At 41.5% G+C, this 11,519-nt stretch overlaps 1 protein-coding gene across 1 annotated transcript in view; it reads right to left on the bottom strand.

The window, feature by feature from the left end:
• The window catches only part of pip5k1bb (phosphatidylinositol-4-phosphate 5-kinase, type I, beta b), a 47,565-nt gene that overhangs the window by 12,208 nt on the left and 23,838 nt on the right, over positions 1 to 11,519 (bottom strand). Inside the window, exons 5-7 of the mRNA XM_058636767.1 lie at positions 10,653 to 10,770; positions 8,906 to 9,058; positions 6,896 to 7,195 (exon numbers count right to left, since the gene is read on the bottom strand). Coding sequence (XP_058492750.1) covers positions 6,896 to 7,195; positions 8,906 to 9,058; positions 10,653 to 10,770 — 571 coding nt within the window. The remainder of the gene's footprint in view (positions 1 to 6,895; positions 7,196 to 8,905; positions 9,059 to 10,652; positions 10,771 to 11,519) is intronic.

The following is an 11,519-nucleotide window of genomic DNA, read 5'->3' as shown; positions in this document are numbered from 1 at the left end:
ATAAGGCCATTACTGTGCGTCCTGGCTCCAGCTTTCCCAGACAAACAATCAAACTGTCGCACCAGAGACAAAACAACAGCTGCATTTTAATAGTTATTGGAGCGAAATACTGTCTGATGAGTGGAATATCTATCCTGATATTACACAGACACAGTCTCAAGCAGCCAAGGGTCTCTCCTCTGCTTTCACTTCAAACACAGCTCAGCTTTCTTCACAGTGAATGTAAAAGTCTAATCCTAACACTTATGTAGGAGGTAATGTTTGTCACAGCAGCCTCTGATCGTGCTAGACATGCCAGCTGTACCACACCTGTGACTCTGTACTACGGAGGCACACCCTCACCGCTTGACAGATAGCGGCCCTACCACTACCCCAGCTCCACCCCTTTTTAATGCCCACAAAGCGGCCAGACACCCCACCGTCACTCGTACCTGGATATAACGTTGGAAGTCGCCACAAGATCGCCGGAAGTGCAGTCAAAACTATAAAGGTAAACAAACTCGGGGTGATTCACTGATTCACAGCTCTGGTGTGAAAGTGCCCTTACATTAGCCAAGAAGAAGGGATGTAGAATGAGTATAATTTTGTGAGCTCCAAAGAACCTTTTTGGACTGATCATCAAAATAGTTGACAATTAATTGTGATTAATTAATATTGTTTCAGCGCTAACCGACTACCAACTAAAGGTTTCTGAGGTTCATATTTTACACATTATCTTTGATTAAATGTGTTGTCTGACAGACGCTGATTAGATCTGATACAAAGGGAAGTTGAAGTGCGATGCCCAGCCCTTGTTGTGTTGTAAATCACACACAGCTATTGCCAGAGAAGACACACACACACACACACACACACACACACACACACACTTGCACGCTCCCTCCACCTCCTCTCTGCCCTATTCTCTCTGTCCAACATGAATTAATGATGCCTAGTGTTTTGAGTTGTTCTGGCGTTTGGGGAGTATCAGTGGGGCTGCACGGAGAGTGGAGACTTAAAAGGTATCCTGAGTTTCCCCACGTGTCAAATGTCCCACATACACAGAAATATCTCTGATCGCTCGGCTCTCGGCTTCCACTCAGTTCTGACCTCCCACATTTCAAAGGTATAGAAATCATGTCACTCCACACTCTGCAAATATAGCTCAAAATGAATTTTCAGAGGTTCACCACACGCGCTTTGACAGGACAACAATCCCCCCCCCAGCTTCCTCCACACCTCTTGCCCCCTGTTGTTTTTTGAAATACTGTCTGATGAGTGGAATATCTATCCTGATATTACACAGACACAGTCTCAAGCAGCCAAGGGTCTCTCCTCTGCTTTCACTTCAAACACAGCTCAGCTTTCTTCACAGTGAATGTAAAAGTCTAATCCTAACACTTATGTAGGAGGTAATGTTTGTCACAGCAGCCTCTGATCGTCAACAATCCTCTGATTCTCAATATATTCCGCCCTCTACCACGCTTGTGCCAGTGGATTTACTCATAGTGTTGGCTGGTGTGACACTAATACACTGCAGGCTTTCTGAAAGGGGCCACTTCACCCCCCCCCCCCCCCACATTAATAAATAAATGTGTTATTTCATCATTAGACAGTGGATCTGAGATACACGTCCCATTCCTTCAACAACAGGGGGAAGTTGGTATTGAAAAAAACAAAATAAAATGGACAAAAACACGACATCAAAGTCACTTCCTTCAAAGAAAATAAAAAAAAGTGAAATACATTAACAAAAACTGGTCAAATTTGATCCATGATCCATTTGATGGGTGAAACAGTCCTTTAAGTATGAGTCTGTCTGCTGAAAAAGGACACACAACCTCCCCTTTTCAGCTCAGCTGAGACATTAGTCCACAATACCATCACAGGAATAACATCCTATTACGCGTTAATAGAAACATGTGTGTGAAATAGGGCTTTATGTAAGAAATGTATATATTAAGGCAGGGCTAGTTTTCCCAAGAGGCCACATGAGAAACAGAAAATATTGTTGAGGGCCTTGACCACATAGGCCTGGACCTCCATATTTATTCTATCTTTTCATATAAAAAGCAGTAAATTTGACAGACTGCAACTGGTAAGAATAAATGTTATGATAAGGCAATGAGAACTCGCACACACGCACATGTATGTTCCATAAATTGAGAAAAAGCCCATGGTTCAAACTGTGGTACGTGTACTTCCTCTGATGGTGTTAGGACCTGCACGAAAGGTCTCTCCTCCTGTTTCCTCTTCCCCTGTCTGTCTGTTTTCCCCTGTCTGCATGAGTGGGTGTGTCTGTGGGTGTGTCTGCTTGTCTTCTCCCCTGCAGGTTGGCCAGAGAAACCCCTTTAAATCCAACACACCTGCTGCAGATTACTCTGATTGCCTCCACTCACTCCTTCCTGTTTAAAAAGGCCTGGACCAGCTCACCAGTATGTGCCAGGTTGTTTTGTCTTTCCTATCAGTAACACTTCATGTTTGTCTTCTCAGCTTTTGAACTCAGCTATGGTCATTTGTTTAGCTCTTTATTTTGTGTCGTTTTTGGACTGACTCCTTCATTTTTGTTGATGATTTTACTTTCAACAAAGTATTTGTATCTGCATTTGGGGTGTTACTAACGCCTAGCGGCATCTTATCCGTTGATACATGGCAGAAAATCAGAAATACTGTGTATATACCAGATTATGTGATCAGAGTGTGTAGAATATTTAACAAAGTACACTTAAACATGTGTAAAAAACACATCTGAGCCATATGCTGCAGTGTAGTTTAATGTAGTGTAGTTTGGTTGCATGAATATGGTTGACAATCACAACTGAAGCCTTTCTGATTTTTGACTGCAAGGTCACGGCCCTGGTTCTCTGCAGCGAGGAGAGAAAGAGAAAGAGAGACAGAAGCTATTGTTGTCGGAGCATCACATGACCTCGAGGATGGGGGAGTGCATACAGTAAATGGCTGTACATGATTGGCTTCACTGGCTGCTATACAACCCATTATTATCCTCCTACTCAGAATGTATGTCTGCATCAGCTGGATATTTGTGATTATGCAGTCGCTTGTGTCTGAAATTGGAGCTCAGTTGTAGTTTGGTCGGGACTTTCCCTGAGACGACGAGGTCTCAAACAAAGCTGCCTTGTGTGGCTGCAAGAATTATATGATTAATTGGTCATTAATTGATTAGTAAATGAATCGTCAAGTAGAGTTCTTCTGGTTTTCCAGTTTCCTAAGTTTCCTTTTTGTCTTCTTCTTCCACAGATGTGTAATGGAGGCCGTCGTAATAAGAAAACATGCCCACAGGACAATAAACATGCCAGCTGTACCACACCTGTGACTCTGTACTACGGAGGCACACCCTCACCGCTTGACAGATAGCGGCCCTACCACTACCCCAGCTCCACCCCTTTTTAATGCCCACAAAGCGGCCAGACACCCCACCGTCACTCGTACCTGGATATAACGTTGGAAGTCGCCACAAGATCGCCGGAAGTGCAGTCAAAACTATAAAGGTAAACAAACTCGGGGTGATTCACTGATTCACAGCTCTGGTGTGAAAGTGCCCTTACATTAGCCAAGAAGAAGGGATGTAGAATGAGTATAATTTTGTGAGCTCCAAAGAACCTTTTTGGACTGATCATCAAAATAGTTGACAATTAATTGTGATTAATTAATATTGTTTCAGCGCTAACCGACTACCAACTAAAGGTTTCTGAGGTTCATATTTTACACATTATCTTTGATTAAATGTGTTGTCTGACAGACGCTGATTAGATCTGATACAAAGGGAAGTTGAAGTGCGATGCCCAGCCCTTGTTGTGTTGTAAATCACACACAGCTATTGCCAGAGAAGACACACACACACACACACACACACACACACACACACACTTGCACGCTCCCTCCACCTCCTCTCTGCCCTATTCTCTCTGTCCAACATGAATTAATGATGCCTAGTGTTTTGAGTTGTTCTGGCGTTTGGGGAGTATCAGTGGGGCTGCACGGAGAGTGGAGACTTAAAAGGTATCCTGAGTTTCCCCACGTGTCAAATGTCCCACATACACAGAAATATCTCTGATCGCTCGGCTCTCGGCTTCCACTCAGTTCTGACCTCCCACATTTCAAAGGTATAGAAATCATGTCACTCCACACTCTGCAAATATAGCTCAAAATGAATTTTCAGAGGTTCACCACACGCGCTTTGACAGGACAACAATCCCCCCCCCAGCTTCCTCCACACCTCTTGCCCCCTGTTGTTTTGCTTCGGCTGACCCCACCTCTGTGTTTTGATCGGCAGCCTCTGCCGGGGTGACGGGGTTAGCTGCTTAGTCATGGAAATGGACGGCGATTCTGCTTAGAGGGCACTTTGCTTCCTGCTCAGGAGGTAAACGCAGGAAGCTGAAAACCAAACTGCTCAGCACAGACTCTCTGACAGCTGCTGCTTACAGTAATACACACATCATGACAAACACTTTTTGGGACACACAATGGATAGGGTTCAGAGCCGGCCCAAGGCAGCAGTGAACTAAGCAGCTGCCTGGAGCCCCTAAGTAGTGTGTGTGTGTGTAGAATCTTCTTTAACATATTAAAGAAAATTAAATATCTTTAGGTATATTTATATAGCTAAGTTAAGCTTAATTTGTTTGTTAAGTTATAATGTTTGTTTTTTTGTAGTAGATTTGCTCATTTAGTGCACATTTGCTGTTTAAATTTTTAAAAACCAAAGTCTTTAAACTGGTTTACTTGTTTAATTCGGGTTCAGTATCACCACACTTGGGTTAGGGTAGTACTGTTGTAGCATGGCTTGGCGCGACTCCACTCGGTTAGATAGTTTTAGACCTAGATAGTACCTGGTACCTAATTATTATTTTTTGTACCTGTTCTGGTGAGGTTCTAAGCGAGCTAAGCTGATACTAAAATGTAACGTCAACAGACTGTTGGCCACTCATTGGTCAGAGACTGAACTAATCTTTGCACCATAATAATGACATCACAGCATTTTCGTGCAGCCATGGTATGATGACTCCACCCACATCGAGGTGGGACTATAGTAATTGAAAATGGAAAATTAATAATAGGACACTTTTGCCCTGAAAGGTTAAAACAAACTAATAGACAAACCTTTAATTAATGCAATTTAAAGTGTTAGATTTGTATCAATAATAGTCAATACTATATGACTACTCCAAGTGGGTGGAGTAGTCGTGGGAGGGGGCAAATCAAATTCATCTTAGGGCTCCATAAAGGCTTGCGCCGGCCCTGTTAGGGTTGTAAATGTGTGTATGTGCTGTCAGGTTAAACATTAAGGAAAGACTAACTTAGCAAGAAAGAAGGAGGAGGAGGAGGACGATGTCATTCTGCTTAAGAAAACAGTAAAAAGAAAACATGAAACGCTGAGAAAGTCAGCGTATTGGTTAATGATGATGAGAAAGGCCGTAACCTGAGGGGATCGCTTAAGTTCATCTGAATTTGCATGGCAAATCTTGTTCGACTGAGACTTGTTGTTCTTGTGAGCGAGATCCTGTTTGACTTAGAGGGTGCGACAGCAACACTCGTCGAATGCTGACGAGGAAGTGAAGAGAAGAGTAGATTAGAGTAGAGCCGTGTTGTCTAACAGCTTTCAACTAAATTCATCCACAGCATCACACTGTTCATTACCACTAACACAGCTCCATATGCCGCTAATCGCTGTTTGGCAAAAGCACCGTCTGCCTCTTCAACTGTTACACACTCAAACCTTAGGCTTGTGTAATGTGAGTCATTAAACTGATGTGAAAGGGACCAGGTTGCCAAGTTGGGCAGGTTGGCCTCATCTGATACACCAATCCACAGCAAACATCACCGATTGAATTCTTCTAAAGGAAGTAGATTAACTGTCCTGCAAAAGTCACCCACTATAAAAAAAAAAAAAAATGGTAAGACCGGAGGAATAACTTTGTATCAAGTATCTGAGTCTCTCACGCTACCAGGATCTCACCTTAATCATATTCAGTGTTTGTCGAGCTGTCAAGTACTGAGACAGAGCAGAGGATGGGGAACAGTGCCCAGGGCAAACTCAGAGCTAAGACTGAACACACAGTGGAAACACACTGCTGCTGTCCTACTGACAAACACATGGAACATTTTCTTATCAAAACATTTCTTCTAATCAGTCAAAAGCCTCTCATGTCCTGAACTGGCGTTTCAGTTTCCTGTAATCTCTGACAAGAATGAGAGGTCAATAAAATCCCGTATATCTCTACACGCCAGTCAATTTACAGGGTTAAAAGCCATTTGCTCGATGCGCTGATATGTCACAAGACTGTCATGTCCATGTGGGCCTTACAGTTTAAAATGAAAGTAGGACAATTCAACAAAGAAATGGCTCTTTGTTAAGTAAAGTAATCTGAAAAGGAAACGCAAATGAATTGTGAAATGAAATTCCTGCTGTGACATAAATATTTAAAAACCCAAGTCATTATAATTCCTGCAGCTGACTTCTCAGAATACTAAGTATCGCATGAAACACTATGATAATCATAATAAAGTAATCTGTCGATTATTTTCTCGATTGAGTACTTTCAAAATGTTTCAAAATGTTGATCAGTGTTTCTCAAACCAGAAAATAACCAGTCTCTCTAGCTGCTCCATATAGTCACAGTATACACTGATGACACTATTATTTATTTATATGTGTATATATGTATATATATATTTATTTATTTATTTTATTTGTAAATAAGGTCCACAACCTAAAAATAATTCCGTATTAATGAGTTCTTTCTTATATGCAAAGAAACTGGAAAATATTTGCTAGAGAAACAAAAAAAACACTAAAAACCAATTAATCGATTATCAAAATAGTTGATTAATGTAGTTATTGAATACTAATCATTGAAGTCCTAATTCATACACATATACACTGTTAAAAACCACTTACCCGACAGTCTCTCTGCAGGGTCTTCATGAGGTTATTGTACGTCTCGGGGTCAAAGTAAAGCCCCTCCTCATGCATGTCCTCAAAGTCCAGGTCTTTGTACGTGGGACACGACTTCTCCCTCTCCTTCCTGGACGCCCGTCTCTTGTACGTGGATCCCTTCAGGTCGTATTTGTAGTGCATCTTGACGGAGCGAGGCAGCACGTTGTTCATGACCACCAGTCGGATGTTGATGCCTCCAGACTGGATACAGTACAGGCCGTAGAACTTGGGCAGCAGCGTGCGAGGGTTCTGGTTCAGGTTCTGTGGATTTGAGGAGAGTCTGAGCTCACACTGATGTCAACATGAGCAATGTACAAGTAAATACAAATACATTTATTCAAATAAATGTCTTTTTTTCATTACCTCATAAATACAACAGCTTTTTAGATATGAATGTGTTTGCAGCCACAGCTGGAGATGATGACAATGTTTACTGCAATTGCTACTTATGATAATGGGATCACTTTATATTTACACTAAAGGGGTTTTAGATACCAATTCAACACCAATGTTTTACCTTAACTCTTAGAACAAAATTACTGTGTTAAAAAGTATATACAGACAATATAAGAGCGTCTTTATATCCTTGTGGGTCTGCATGTGGATTAAAAAGGAACATCTTCAAAATCATTTTAATTGACTTGTATCACAGAGACTGACGGCCTCTTTCATTCCCTCTCTTCACCTGGAACTCCTTGTTCTATGTAATGACAGTTTGAGACTGAAAATGTCAGAATCAGGCCTAAAACATTCAGGAGTAATGCTGAACCGAGGTCACATTACAGCCAGATAACTCTCATAATTTAATTACTGGCTCCACTCTTCTTTAGATTCTCCCTGGACTGACCAAGCAGCATGTTAATCCAAACAGGGGAGTTCATTACAGGAAACTAAGTGTGAACCCAAGAGAGAAACTGAAAAACATTTAACTCATTTACACTCTAGTCTAGAACGGTGGAGGCAGTTGGTGTTTTACCACAGTAAATAACTGTTCTTTCTCACCTTTTACTGATAACCTTTTAGTGATAATTTGTAGGTCATAATTTATAAACACAGTTGTTTTTAGTTGCTTTTTTTGCTGAGTTTCTCTGCAATGTAGTCTTTGTGATTTGTGAACTTTATGGTTTAATTCTGCTGTAATGCAACAGTTTTATGATGTTTTCTCACTTCAAGAGCAGAGGAGTTTTTAAGGAACACAATGTATTCTGGGATTTTTCTCTCTCTCTCTCTCTGTCCCTTCACTGCAGCTCTGATGCCACAAATAGACAATAAAGGACTAATAAATAACTCATTTTGAAATGATAGTCGGTAGGGCTGCAAATTCCAGGTTAGTCGAGTACTTGTTAGGGCCGTAAAATGTCATAAAATGTTGATTAGTTTTTACCAAACCTGGTAATAAGGATGTTCTTAAATGTCTTGTTTTGACAACAAACTAAAATTAATCAGTTTTAATGATTTCTCTATTATATGGAGCAAATAAACCAGAAAAATGTTCAAGACATTTAAGAAGCTGAAATAATCAGAAAACTTGTTTTAATGGTTTAAAAACGATGTATTGATTATCAAAATATTTGCTGATTAATTTAGTAATTGCTAAATTACAGATTAATCGAATCGTTGCAGCACTAATAGTCAGTTTAGGGTTGGTTTTGTCACACAGGCTGGGCTTTTCTTTTCTGTGTGTGTGTGTTTTAACAGTCATTTCCACTGCACATGTCTGTAATCAGAAAAAACAAGCAGTGACCAGGCAACAGCACATGAGAGGAAACTCAGCGCAGCTGATTCTAACAGCATGAAGGTTATCGCACCATTATCAATGTTTTTTACAAATCTGTGCAGTAACGCAAAACAATAATAAAGAAATACAGTGACCTTGAGGTCATTAAAAGAATTATGTTTGCTACAGCAACAACAAAACATGTGACACAGGTCACACAGTCGGCCTAACGGAAGCAACAGTGAATCTCTCACCATGTAGTAGCCCGGCAGCAACCTCTGGAGAAACTTGGCCTCTTTGTGCTGGACGGTTTTAATAATGAACTCGTCATCGCTGGTTAGGTAGAAGAGAGAGCCACTAGCCCCCGGGTTGCCCAGCTCAATGAGAGGCTCATTTACCAGCGAGTACTGAGGAAGAGAAAACATCATTACAGCCACACTGTACAGTACATGTAGGTTTTCAAGGGGTTTATTGATACTCTTAACACAACAGCCCTAATAGTGTTCCACACATTTGGAAAGACCTACTGAGGGACATATTGCAGTTGCACATTGCAGTTCCACATAGCTTGTAAATGGAAGCAGGTATATGAACAACTGCTTTATTGTGAGGGAAAACACATTCCCAATTACTGCAGAAATGCGAGCTCCACCGAGGGTAATGGCAGCAAATGAGTGGCGGTATCTGCTGCAGCTGCTGTTTCTCTGCATCACAACATGGTGATGAACGTGTGAGGGAGAGGCTTCGAGAGGCAGTGAACTGCACAGCAGGTTTAGATGTTAATCAGTGCGTTATGAGAGCAACATGTTCAAAGAGGAGGAGCAAACACTGCAGGCATTCGCTCTCCATAGACTCCTCCACTGATGACAGTAACTTATACCAGCACAAACACATCCGCAATTTATTACATTTGCATTCACACTGCTGTGTGTGCGTGCGTGCGCCTGTGTGTGTGTGTGTGTGTGTGTGTGTGGGTGGGTGGGTGTGCTCTCTTTTAATTAGACTCTGCTGTGTGGTTTGTGTCTGAACAAATGCATCATCACCTGAAGGACATCAGTCATGGCCACATCTACAGTATAAGCTCTTGTGTGCCTTGTTCCAGCCTGTCCCCTCACCCCTGCTGCTTTGAAGTTGTCTCGCTTAGTCTCTGTCTCTCTTTTGTCTTGTGCAGGAACACATTTGTCTTTCAAAAAAAATCTAAATGCAGCTTTTTAGGGCCTGGAAGCAACTGTAAAACATGGAAACTACATCATGTCAAAGCCCGAGTAAGATTATAGACAATCTGATATAAAGTAGGTATGACTATAAAGAGACGAAGCACATCCATGTCTTCATGGCCAGCTTTGATTAGTCTAAAGTGGGACAAGGTGATCTAAAGGTGACAAAATCCAGCTATCTCAAATATCTCAAACATTTCCACACCGATGGTTTATTTAATAATGAATGACCGCTCGATTGAACTCCACATCAGTGGGTTGCCAGCAGAAGGGCTGAATTATGTGTTTGCATCATCATGAATCATCAGCCGTGTTGTTTAACGTCCGTCCTCCATCACATGCGACAGCTTCACGTGCAAATGTTCACACCTGGCATTAAAACACATCCTCGATGTGTCGACTGTGACCACATGTAATTAGATGTGCCTTCTCCACCCCGTATTCAAACACACGCTGACGTCATGACTTGTTTGCAAGAACAATATTATCCCGTCTGATTGTGCAGATGTGTGCGTGTGTGTGTGTGTGGTGTCGTGGATGTGTGTGTGTGTGCGCACAAGTGACAGAGAGCTAGAGACGAGAGAAGCTCCATGTCCTTTCTCTGCTACTAGAACATTTCACTTAAAGGTACAGTGTGTAAAATTTAGCAGCAGTTATTGGTGAATTAGCGGGTTGCTCAGCCTTCAGTTAGCATCACAACTCTGTGCTCTATCACTCAGGATCTAATACCGGATGTGAACAGGTCATAGGGATCAGCAGGGTCTCAGTCAGGTTTAAATCTTACCAGGTAGTCGTCTGGTTTGATGCCAAACAGATCCCTGAAGTAGCGGAAGGCCAGTGGAGCATAGGTCTTGAAGCGGAAATCAGGATAATGATGTGCTGGGGTCAGGTTGCTTCCCTCGCTGATGGAAGGAAAAAACAACAACATACCAACACATTAGATATAGTGTAAATAAAACAAGAAAACCTTAATAAATATAAATAACTGTTTGTGTTTTGGTGTGTTGTGGACAAAACATTTTAGAACATCATCATCTCCAGGTTGGACCAACAGTGATCATACATTTTCTGACATTTTATACTCAATCGACATTTTGATCAAGAAAAAAAATCACAAGTTGAGCCCTACTCCTGAGTTCACTATGTTCCAGTTGAGAAGACAGAAAAAAAACCATGAGCACAAACATATCTTTGGCTAGCCATTGTTAGCCATTGTGTTAGCCATTGCTAGACATTGTTAGCAGTACCAGTCGCTAACAAAGCTCTTCTTCATGGTGTTTTTCTCACACACAGACAGAGTAGCAACGTGTCTATGGTTAAAAATTAGACAGTACTGTGTGTACAATACACTGTTAAAGTGCTATTAAAACTATTAACAGTGAAAGTAGCAGTGTTTGTATGGTGACAGCCATCTTGGAATGAGGTTGCTCAGAGTCTCAGATTAATCCAAATGCCCCAACTAAAAATGGAGCACACCATTATTACAGCCCTTTGTTTCTGTAATTTGGAAACTTTGGTAACCCACGCTGTGTTTTAAATCGGGGATTAAAGTACCCATTTTAAATGCCTTGCTGTTGCCTGTGAGCTCATCGGTGGGTCCTTGTAATGTGTTCCACCCATTCCTCACAGTGATGTCATTATTAACAAGAAC

Source organism: Solea solea, chromosome 8 (assembly GCF_958295425.1).
Source record: "Solea solea chromosome 8, fSolSol10.1, whole genome shotgun sequence".
Taxonomy (NCBI): Eukaryota; Metazoa; Chordata; class Actinopteri; order Pleuronectiformes; family Soleidae; genus Solea; species Solea solea.
This window is presented reverse-complemented; position numbering and strand designations above follow the sequence as displayed.